This window comes from Acomys russatus, chromosome X (genome assembly GCF_903995435.1).
Source record: "Acomys russatus chromosome X, mAcoRus1.1, whole genome shotgun sequence".
NCBI classification, from domain to species: Eukaryota; Metazoa; Chordata; class Mammalia; order Rodentia; family Muridae; genus Acomys; species Acomys russatus.
Window position 1 is genome coordinate 52,499,175 of NC_067169.1, and position 12,271 is coordinate 52,511,445.

Sequence of the window (12,271 nt, forward strand, 5' to 3'; positions counted from 1 at the left end):
CACTAGCCCAGGCTTCAACCATTCTTTTCCCTCTGGCTCTCAAAATGCAGCCAATGATTTTCTAAATCCAATCATTTGTTTACTTCTCTCAAATACCCCCAACCATATTGGGAACTCAGAGCCTCACACATGCTTTGTAAGCTGTATGCTATCAAATGGCAGCTACAAACCTCATTACTTCTCAGGAATCAAGGATTTTTGTGTTATTTCTGATATGGTGTCTTGCTATGTTGTCCAGGCTGGTCTTGAACTCCTAGGCTCAAGTAGAGCTCTCATCTCAGCTTCCTGAGTAGCTGGAACTACATATAAGTGTCTGTCACTAACCCAGCTTTGAATGACCTTCTTTTAGTGGGGAGCGTGAGGGTACAGATTGACATAGATGGGATCTTATTCTGTAGCATAGGCTGGTCTCATACTCATCATATGTAATATTATATATATATATATATATATATGTCCTGTCTTACTCTGTAGACCAAGCTGGCCTTGAACTAGCAAAGATCCGCCTGCCTCTGCCTCCCAAGTGCTGGGATTAAAGGTGTGTACCACTATGCCTGTTTCATACTCACTATTTAGCTCAAGCTGACCTTGAATTTGTGTAGCTCTCTTGCCTCAGCCTTTCAGTGCTGGGATTATATAACTAAGCTGCTGGATTTTTGTTGTTGTTTTTAATTTAGAAAACCTTTTTTTATACAATATATTTCAATCATATTCTTTCTCCTCTCCCAGATCCTCCCTACCACCTAACTTTATGCATGTTTGCTTGTGTTCTCACTTTCTTTCAAAAGAAAGAAAGAAAGAAAGAAGGAAAGAAAGAAAGAAACCAAGAAAACAAAAAACTAACTAAAATCAAAACAAAGAAACTTTCAAACATCAGTAAGATAAAAATACTGGAGCAAACAAAACAAGGCTATTGTTGTTTTGAGATAGGACCTCACAGCCTGCTCTCTAACTCAGGCCATCCCTCTGCTTCAGCCTCTCAAGGGCTAGGATTACAGGTTCAATGGGCTAATTCTAAATTCAGTCAGTTGTTAAAGAGTCCAATTCAGCCAGGCAGTGGTGGCGCACACCTTTAATCCAAGTGCTCCAGAGGCAGAGGCAGATGAGTCTCTAAGAGGCCAGCTTGCTTTACAGAGAGAGAGAGTTCCAGGACAAGCTATGGCTATACAGAGAAACCCTGTCCTGAAAAAAAAATCCAGCTCAGGGTGAGTGAGATGGGTTAGTGCCACCATTCTGCTGATCTGAGTTTGATCGAATAGTAAACGACTCCCACAAGTTGTCTTCTGGCCTCCACCTGTATGCTATGGCATGTGCATGTATGCACGCGCGCGCGCGCGCACACACACACACACACACACACACACACACACACACACACACACACACTAAATAAATAAATAAACATGATTGGGCTTTTTTTTTTCATAATAGAGCCCAGTTCAGATCTCTCTATCTTACTCTAAGTTTCCACTGCCCACAGATAGCCCCTGAGCCCACTTTTGTCCATAGAAGGAAGTAGCCAAGCCCTGTCCAGGTGCACTTCTAGCAATGCCCCATAAAAAGATGAATATTCTGGAGCTGCTCCCCCAAAACCTGATCTCTTAAGGTACAGCTGAAACCCAAGCCAGCTTGTTATGGGTGGTAGTTTTGCTCTCAGAATCCTGGGAAAGCAACCCTCATGGCTGCCTGTATATACTTCTGTGAGATGAGCTTGTGTTTGGAGGGGATGAAAATCAAGGGGTTACTGGGCAACGGAACAGAAGAAAATCCGTTTTAGTGCTTACAGTTTCCCCTTTCATTCCTCTTTCAAGATCGAATCCGGGACACCTTGGTTCATGAGCTATGTCATGCAGCCTCCTGGCTGCTTGATGGCATCCGGGATTCTCATGGTAACTCATGGCAATATTATGCTAAAAAATGCAATTCAGTACACCCAGAGCTGCTTAGGATTACCCGTTGCCATAACTACGCAATTAACTACAAGATCTATTATGAATGTAGCCTGTGCAAACACAGGTAAGACCTTTCTCAGACTTTTTTTCCAATTACTTTGTCATCCCACCCTCCAGTAGCTGTTTGGTTTTATTTGTTTGTTTTTCTGGTGCTGGGAATTCAACTAAGAGCTTCACGTGTGCGCAGTTAACATTACGTTGTACCCTACCTGAGCAATATCACCAACCTTCTTTCTCCTGTTTGTTGTTGTTGTTGTTGTTTTTTAAAGAGAGTCCCAGAACGTTTTCCATACTAGTCTCGAGCTAGCTTTGTAGCTCAGGTTGGCCTTAAATTTGTGGTCTTCTTGCTTCAGCCTCCCAAGTGGCAGGACCAAGTAGGTCTGTCATAAGTCTACAGACTGTCTGGCTTGAAGAATGAATCACACTGTTTCTGTGTCCTCTTTCTCTATTATTCCGCCCCTACTCCACCCCCTAATTTGAGCAGACCTGACCCTGCTGCTCCCTGGGGCTCTTCAGAACCCCGAGAAAATTGCTTTGGGCACAAGGCTAAGGAGTTGGAGCTGATGTGGAGATGTCATGATTGATTGATTTTTTGTTTGTTTGTGTGGTACCGTGTCTCCTTCCTTATCAGGATGGGCCGCTATAGCAGATCATTGAACACTGAGCGCTTCATCTGTGCCAAATGCAACAGGCATCTGGTGCTGCTGCCATTATTTCGGAAGGATGGATTCCCCCATTGTGCCCCATGTGAGACCATTTGCTAAATATGTTCAGGAGAATTATAGAGCAGTGTTTTATGGGACAGTAGGTATCAGGCATGGGGATGTGATGAAAAGACTCAGCAAGGATTATTTTGCCAGCAAACAAAAGGAAAATCCTTGAAGGTGTCCTGGAGTGTGTTTATGAATCCTTAACTGGCAAGAAATTTTAGAAAATTCTATTTTTGTAAAGCTTTAAAAGGCTGGCCTTTAAATGTGTTTTCTAACTTGTTATTGATGTTGATTATTCTTAACAAAGCCCCCTTTTGCTAATCATACAACCCTTGACAATACTTGAAGCTCTTTGGATCCGCCTTGGGTCTTCACTTTGACTATGTAGTGTGAACATGTGGAATGAAAGACAGAAGAAAATGCTATTTCCTGGGAGGGAGAGTGCGACATGAGAATATTGTTATGAAATTGGTAAGTGGTAAAGGCAGTGCCTCACAGCTAGGCTGCTGTTAGCCTATCACTTTAGCCATGCTTGAATAGTCAACCTGTTTCATGAGTTCCAATTTCATGGTGAAACTATTGTGTAATTATTCAGAAAATAAATGTTTTCATCTCACTTTACGGTTCTCTTATTCAAATACTCCAGAGGGCTCCCTATCTCAGGGAGCTGTTGAAGGTGCAGATTGGATTCTAAATTTTATTTGTATCTTCCTGTGGAAACCACAGAAAATGACCACTCAGCTTCGAGCAGCATGAGTGTATTATCTTAGAGTTCTGGAGGTCATGAGTCTAGAATGAGTTACCTAGATTGCAATCAGCATGTTGACAGGACCTTCCTTTTTGGAGAATCCATTTCTGTCTTTTCCAGTTCCCAGAGGCCTCCCACAATCCCTACTTTATGGCTTCTTTTTTGTTTGTTTGTTTTTTGAGATGGGTTTCTCTGTATAATGGCCCTGGCGGTCCTGGACTCACTTTGTAGACCAGGCTGGCATCGAACTCACAGAAATCCACCTGTCTCTGCCTCCCAGAGTGCTGGGATTACAGGCATGTGCCACCTCACCTGGCTACTTCATGGCTTCTTCAAAGACAAAATATCTTGTTTCTTCTCTTTTACTTGTATAGACTCTTGTAATGACACTGGGTTCACTTAGAGGTGGTGGCTTCTGCTTCTCCTCCTCCTCCACCTCTTCCTCCTTCTCCCTCCTCCTCTTTCTCTGTGTATGTATTTGTCAGGGCATATATGTGCATATGCATGTGGAAGGCAGTGACAAACCTTTGGTTTCATTCCCAGGAGCTGTCCATTTTGCAGCCCTGGCTGTTCTGGACTCTCTTTGTAGAGCAGGCTGGCCTTGAACTAGCAAAGATCTGCCTGCCTCTGCCTCCCGAGTGCTGGGATTAAAGGTGTGCGCCATCATGTCTGGCCTTTCACTTTGTTTTTTGAGACAGTTTCTCATGTAGGGCTTTCCAGTTAGGTTAGGCTGGCTAACCACTGTAATGGAAGTTTTGGTTTCTTTGTAAACTCAGGTGTGTTGTAAATATGTTTTTGTTTTAATCCCAAGACAGGGATTTCAGTTTTAGCTTTAGTTTGTCCATACCTGTTAATTGTCTGGTGTGGGCGTGGCTTTTGCCAGCTGATAAGGCCTTCCTCGTGTAGCACTGATGTGGGCTTTGAGGGCTCTGAGGATATCAGTGAGAGCTCAGAGAAACCGTGGCATGTGGTGTTGGCCTGTGGAATGTAGCAATTTAAAGAGACCAGAGACGGATGAGAGAAATGCTTCAGGGCGAAGCAGCTTGGAGGAGACTGCTGGCTGCTTCTGCTGTTGATGGACATTGGTATAGACCCTTCGACCTTAAACAGCCAGGAGAAGTAAAGGGCCCCACGCTCCCCACTAACCTGCTCTCTCCTACATAGGCTTAGGAGGTTGGAAAGGAGGTTGAGGCCTAAACACCCTAAATAAAGCAGAGATTAAAAAAAAAAAAAGAATGCTACAAACCACTGAATTACTGTGTTCTTCCTGTTGTCACCTCCCCAGGACTGGGCTTACAAGTGCACACTACCATGCTTAGCTTTTTATATGGTTGCTAGGACCAAATTCAGGTCATGGTGCTCACATGGTAAGTACTTTACAAAGTGAGTACCTCTGCAGCCTGTTGTTATCCTGGACTCACTTTGTAGACCAGGCTGGCCTAGAACTCACAGCAATCCACCAGCCTCTGCCTCCCCGAGTGCTGGGATTACTTACATGTATGAGCCACCTCGACCTGCGATTATTACTTGTATTATTTGTTACTATTTTTGATAGGTCTCATATAGCCCAGGCTGACCTTGAACTCTTTAAATTTTTTAAACTTACCTTTATTCTGGGGGAGAGGGTATGATTATGCCAAAGCACACATGTAGAGGTCAGAAGACAACTTTGGGGAGTCAGTTCTCTTCTTTCCTGTGGGTCCTGGGGACTGAAGTCGGGTTGTCAGGTGTGGTGACAAGCACCCTTATCTGCTGAGCCATCTGGCTTGTCCCTGACTTTGAAGTTTTTATATAGCCAAGGCAGGTCATGAAGTCTCGGTCCTCCTGTCTCTGCCTTCCCAATGCTGGGGATTATAGATCTGCACCAGTATGTCCTACCAAAATCTTATTTTAAAATCAGTTCATTCACAGATTAGCAATTTTATTTCTGTCTTGCCACATTTTTTTTGGGGGGGGCTTGCTTTTCTTTTTTCATTTTTTTTTTATGTTTATTTAGACAGGGTTTCACTGTGTAGCCCTGGCTGGAACTTGTTAGGTAGATGAGGCTGGCTTCAGGCTCACAGGAATCCTCCTACCTTATGCCTCCCAACAGCTAAGATTACAGCTGTGTAGCACTACACCGTTCTGCTTACTTGTTTGAGACAGGACTTTTCTTATTTAGTTCCAGGGTAGTCTCAAATCCAGGAAGTCACCCAGGCTAGCCTCAAATTGCTGATCTCCCTGCCTTATCCTTCCTCCCAAGGACTCGGATTACAGGCATGTAGCACCATGCTTGGCTGCTATTCCCCTTTGCCATGAAAGGTGACTTCATCACAAGCCCTGGGAACCGGAACATGAATGTCTTGAGGGGTCCAGTTTTGGGCCTGCTATAAATATTGTTTATAGTTATCTTTATTACTGATCCTTTTTATTATCAGGATGTGTTATTTTGATATTCTCCTCTTCTCATTTTGTAGACAGGTAGATTAGTCTTTGGAACAGCGATGCTAGATGTGGCTGCAGGTAACAGCCACACAGGGCAAAGTACACAGGGCAAACTTTTCCAGCTAACTGCTTCCCTTCCTTCTCTCCCAAGCTCCAGCATATCTCCAGCCTCAAGCAAGGCCCAATCCTGTCAGAATGGGTCATGGCACATCTGTGATTTCACTGGGAGGAGATGACAGTGCGGTGGCTAGCCCTGTCACCTGGCCTTCTGGCAAGCACTGGCTATTTTTTTTTCCATTCAGCTTTAGGTATGGAAAATGCTCCTTGCTGCCCAGTTCTTTCTTGGTGGCTTTGTGCTAATGACTGCTAGCAAATCATCAGGCCTTGTTGCTATGTGCATGGTGTGTGTGTGTGTGTGTGTGTGTGTGTGTGTGTGTGTGTAAAATTGTACATGTATGTGAAGGCCATAAGAGCATATTGGGTATTCTCTATTACGTTCCACCTATTTCTCTGAGACAGGGTCTCTTACTGAACCTAGAGATCACCTCTTCCCCCACCCTCAGGCTGACGGTCAGCCACTCCACTCCCACAATGTTGGGGTTATGGGCACACATGGCCACACCTAGCTTTTACATAGGTACTGGTGATCTGAACTTGGGTCTTTATGTTTGCTCAGCAAGAATTCTTACCAACTGAACCAGCTCCCCAGACTCACCTTTTTTTTTTTTTCCAAGCCCATTTTCAACCAATATGGCTTTCTCTGACTGGCCTGTGATCCTAGACTACCCTCCAGCCTCATCTTCAGTCCTCCCCTACCCAAACCCTTAACTCCAGCCACCAGCTGAGGCTACTTTTGTCTTGACACAGGGTCCCTCACTGGGTAGCTCTGGCTGGCCTGAACCTCAGGGATCTGCCTGCCTCTGCCTCCCAAATACTGGTATGGACCACCACATCTGGCCCAGCTGAAACCATTTATAATCTCCCCCAAAGCATTGCTGTTTTCGGCCTCTCCACCTCTGCTAATGCCCTGTCTTCTGCTTAGAAGTAAACAAGAACTAAACAACACTTCTTCCTTCTCTTAGCCTTGGAGATGTCACTTGCCCCTGAAGTCTCCAGAAAGCCACCTCAGATAATTCCTGCTCAGTGTGAACTCAGTATGTGCTGCCTTTTTTGCTCTGTACTATAGATTGCTTGGTATTTGTTCATTTTTTTTTTTTTACCATACCTTCCATGCTGGCCTGAGCTGCTGGGATTCAGGAATTATGGCTTATTAATGTCTAGTGACCCCCAAGTCTATCTAGACAACCAGCTGCTTAACTATTCACTGATACCACCCAAGCTCACGACTGTCTAGGCAACACAGGGTCCAGCAGAAGGCACAGCAGAACCCAGGAGGGCAGAGAGAGACAGACTTTAAACCTCTAAGGATGAGGGAGGAAGTGCACGCCAGAGCCTAGTCACACCTGGTCCAAATGACAACTGTGAATACACCCTGGTCCTCATTCTCTTATTTATTGAAAGTTTAAGTGGGGATTTGAAGACATACAATTGGGCAAATATTGAGACACTGGAACCATAGGTGCATTCAGTGCTGAGCCCTCTATTCTGTTCTCCTCTTACTCCTCTCACACAGGGAAGGCTGAGTTGGACTTGCTGATTGAGAAGGGTGGTGGGGCTCCAGGCAGCTAGTACTGAAATAGCAGGATAGGGTGTGGCAGTGGAGGCATAGTAATGGTGGCTGTGCCTGGAGCTGGGAGAGTGGTTCTCAGGAGACCTGGAGGTGCTGGGCTGCCAGTGAGTCTCAGCAACAAAGTTATGGGTAAGTCAGAGCTAGCTCAGCCACAAGGAGGAAAAGAGTTGGAGTGTGTCAGGACTTGGGTTGCACAGTTCCATTTCAGAGTTACAAGCCCAAGTAGGAGGCCTCTGTTGTCTCAGACCAGGATGATTCTCTCCGTGAAGACGGTGGCTGCCGCTGGAGCCTTCTCTGCTCAGAGCAGCCCAGGCGTATGAGCAGCATCCACATTTGTTCTCTGAACTTCACTCCCACAAAGGCATAGAGCAGTGGGTTGAGGCAGCAGTGCATGTAGCCCATGCCCGAGGTGATTGACTTGGCCACATCCACATGGCTTTCTCGACCACAGTTGCGGGCCAAAACTCCCAGGTCCATGAGGATATCCACTAGCACCACCAGGTGATAGGGGGTCCAGCAGACTGCAAAGGCCACTACCACCACTACCACTAGCCTCATAGCTCGTAAGCGTCTCTGGCCTCCGGAGACCAGCAGCACAGCCAGGATATGGGCATAGCAATAGGCCATGACCAGAAGGGGCAGCAGGAAACCAGCCACCAGCTGCAGTACACGCAGAGCAGTGCGACCCACCTGTGGGAAGTTGTACTGGCAGTGGGTGGCATTGAGGCGCTGATCATACCTGGCCATCAGGAAGATGAAATCTGGGAGGGCAAAGAGCAGACAGAGTCCCCACACAACTATGCAGGTGAGGGCTACACGTACCCAGGGGTCCCTGCGGTAGATCTGGGTGGCATGCACTATGCTCAGATAGCGGTCAAAGCTTATACAGGCCAGCAGGAAGGCCCCTGCATAGAAGTTGATGTTGAAGAGGGCACCGGCCACTTTGCAGAGGCCAGAGCCAAAAATCCACTGAACAGCAGCGTCCACTGCCCACAGCGGGAGCGTCAAAACCAGCAGTGCATCAGCCACAGCCAGGTGGAGCAGGAAGGTGTCTGTGCTGCTCAGGGCAGTGCGCTGGCTCAGAAGCACAGCAGCCACCGCCCCATTGCCTAGCAGCCCCAGCAAAAAGAGAAGGCTGTAGAGGGCCGGCAGGAAGGCTCTGTCAAAATTCAGGCTGAAGTCCTGTGGGCAGGGCGAGGAGCCAGAGAAGTCGCTCTCGGAGCCAGAGAAGTCACTCTCGTTTTCCCCATAATCGTAGGGAGAGGTGCTGTTCAGAAGAAAGGCTAAGTCCGAGGCATCTAGCACTTGACGTTCACTAACCTGCCCAAGGAAGGGGGAAAGAGGGAAGAAGGAAAGCCGTTCTCTGTAAAGGCCTGGCAACTGTCTTGCTCCTTTGTGTCTCATCATTTTACTCTGATGAGTGTTTTCCCCTTAGCAATAGCGCTTTCTGGGCCAGACCCTGAGCTGTCACTTTCTCCCAGGTCCCTTAACTCCATCTACTCAGACAGGGAGGATGACTCCCCTTCTCAAGGGCCAGGCAACCCCTGGACCCTTTCTGGATTATCACACAGGACAGGGATCCTGCAGGAGGAGGAACTTCCTTCCAGGGCCTGGAGTCTTCCATTTTTCTCCTTCATCTTTACTCTTGGTGGCTTGTCAACCTTAATGCTATATGGCCACACCAGGCTCAACCACCTGCCTCCCCAGGTACTTTCCTATTCAATCTTCTAGTCCTTGGCCTCACCCCCCCACCCCTTTTCCCTCCTCAGCCCTTATCTGGTGACCCTGACTTCCTGGCCTCACATAAGGCTTTCCTACAAACCACCATGTACCCCTACATACAGCATGCATGCTTCCATTCCCTTACCCCAGAGGCTTGTGCAACCCATCTAGGCACCCACTGAGCTCCCCACCCAAGCCCTAATTGGTCTCCCCAAGATGGCCAGGCTGGATTTCAAACTCTTGGACTCAAGTGAGCCTTCTGCTTCTGCCTCCCAAGTAGCTAGGACAATGTGGTTATACCACTTCGTCTGGGTCTCAGGAATCTTCTTCACTCTATCCTAAACTATCTGAGAGCTAGAGGTCACCAAAGTTGAGTCTCTACAAATTGACATTTTCGGATGAGGCCTCCACGCTACGGAAGCAGGAGACATGCCTGTGGTTAGTGGCCAGGCTGGCTTCCCAAATCCCACTAATACTCTTATCATAACCTCTGCATTCCCTGCTGCTTACTCGGCCTTCTGGTGCCTTCTGGCCGTGGGCCAGCCCAGACTCGTCCCTGGTAGTTTGGCTACTGGGCACTGTTACGTCGCTGAGCGGGGCAGCAGAACTTACCTCAAGGTACATAGCTAGGCTGGTGCTCCGGCTGTGGCTGCTGGGGTCAGGTCGCGTGCTGCCTGCTTCTCTGCTTTGGCACTTGTGGTTGGGACCTTGCAGTGAACAGAGGAAGTGAAGATTTCACGGCTCAGCACAGCCTCTTCTAAGGGGCTGTCTACACCAGCCCTCTGCAGGCTTCCTTTTCCGTCACTCCTGTGCCCAGGTGAATACACTTGGAAGGAGCTAGCCAGGAACTTGGGACCATTACCAAGTCTGTGGTGCTTGTCCTATGCAATACCATTCACAAATAGCTAAGCATGTCTAGGAGCAGTCAGGAAGTGTCATGTGAGGGCAGCGACTGGAGAAGGGGAGCCCACCTTCGGAAGGTACCTTCTCCCCAGGAAGTCTGGGATTGGAGTCTCACTCGGACTGGGTTAGAGTGGGGTGTGCTCTCATAACTGTATAGGAAGGAAGGACGTTTCCCAGAGCAGCATGCCACCTCTTTTCTTTCCTAATTTGGGGATAGTTGGATTTGACCTAGCATTGGTGGCTATGTATATATAAAATCATTATGGGTTTATAATGAGCCCAAAGTCATCTGGAATGTTTGTATGGTGTCCAGACCAGATGGAGCTGGTCAGGAGCATGCTCAGGAACTGGGAAATAACATGACAAATCAGCGTTTGGTAGCTGAGATTGTGTGGAGCAAACCAGCAGCACAGCTGATAGGACAACAGGCTAGCAGGAATATTGGGAGTTCCATCTGGTGACAGAGCAAGAAAAGCTGGGCCCTAGGGCAGGGTTTGGGGTGGCTGGGTGGGAGAAGGTTCTTTGAGGAGAGAGCAGAGGTCTAAAGCCACACAATGGGGAAGTGAAGGGCAGTCCTGCTGTCGGGTGCGGAGAACTTCGACGCCACACTGCCTGTTCCCTGCTCAACCATCTGTCTCCCAGGGTTGTGCCTGCTTTTACAGACCCACCTCAAAGTGAGTGGTCTGAAGATGTTAACACTCTTAAAATGATTGTGTGTGGGTTTTTTTGTTGCTGTTTGTTTGTTTTTGGTTCTTTTTTTAAAATTTAATTTATTTTATTTTATCTGTATTGGTGTGGGGGTGTCAGATCATCTAGAACTAGAGTTATAGACAGTTTTGAGCTGCCATGTGGGTGCTGGGAATTAAACCCGGGTCCTTTGGAAGAACAGACAGGATTCTTAACCACTGAGCCATCTCTCCAGCCCAGGTTTTTTGTTTTTTTGAGATAATGTCATTCTGTAGCCCAACCTGGCTTTGAACTCACAGGAACTTTCCTGGCTGAGCTTACTGAGTGCTGGGATTATAGGAGTGTACCATTATACACAATATTTGGCAGGAGGGTGGGCTGTTCACTGTCCTTGAAATGGGCAAACTGATGTATTCATCCAGCTAAAAACAAGTGGAATTCTATGTCTTTTTCATGAGGCTGAATGCAGAGGGACCTATGCCTATGTAGTGGAAGAGGCAAAGTATATACTTTGGTACCACCTAAATACATCACCTCATGAAGCAATAGTATGCATGCATCAGTGCCGGTAGTGGAAGCCAGGACTGTCTAAGTTTTCTTAGGGTCTTGCTAGGTGACCCTGGCTGGACTAGAACTCAACATGCTGGCTATAAGCACAGGAATCTTTCTGCCTCTACTTCCTGAGTGCTGGGATTAAAGTTGTGGGCTACCATGCCTGTCTTAAATGTGGCTTTTAAAAAAATGTTTTTTAAATGTGATTTTTTTGAGACAGGGTCTTGCTGTGTAGCCCAGACTAGCTTTGAATTCATGGTCCTAACTGCCTTGGCTTCCTGAGTGCTGACATTACAGGCTCGAGCCACCACACATTGGATTGATGCTCAGGTTTCAAGCAAATTGCTCCACCAATTCAGTTCAAGCTATTGACATGACATGCACCTGCCAAAACTTAATGCCCTTCTCTTCCTATGGATAGGTGGGACACTTCTCTGAAATAGCTTGCTACCTGCAGGGCTCAGGTCACAGGGAACTGAGGTCTTGGAGGAGGTCACGAGCTGTGTGCAAGGAGGGGACCAAGAGGATCCCTGAGGCCAGGCCACTCAGGATATATAGGACTTGGCACTTGACTGTCTGTCGGGTCAGACAAGACAGACAGCTGGGAAACACCACAGAATCTCTTTGGTGCCCACAAAGACCATGGGTTCCCCATGGCTGTCTGTGACTTATGCAGATGAGAACAATAACTGTAAGGCTGTAGACTTGTTCATTTTCATCCCATTTTTGGCATTAAAGGGGACTTTTGCTTTATGAACGAAGTGGTGGTGAAAACAGATGGTCATTTTAGTTAGAAATACCGTGTGTTGGCAGAAGCTGGCAATCCAGTGTGTGTCTTCCCGGTGGCTGCTGAAATATTACTGCTCTATATGAAGTGTAAAGG

The 12,271-nt window shown here is 47.1% G+C and overlaps 1 protein-coding gene across 1 annotated transcript; it reads right to left on the bottom strand.

The window, feature by feature from the left end:
• Positions 1-7,596: 7,596 nt before the first annotated feature.
• Positions 7,597-9,985, bottom strand: Cxcr3 (C-X-C motif chemokine receptor 3). Its single transcript, XM_051142060.1, has 2 exons — positions 9,859-9,985; positions 7,597-8,844 (listed from the first exon to the last, which is right to left on the bottom strand). Exons 1-2 carry the CDS (start codon positions 9,868-9,870, stop codon positions 7,735-7,737), a joined length of 1,122 nt encoding a protein of 373 aa, XP_050998017.1. The 5' UTR covers positions 9,871-9,985; the 3' UTR covers positions 7,597-7,734.
• Positions 9,986-12,271: the final 2,286 nt, after the last annotated feature.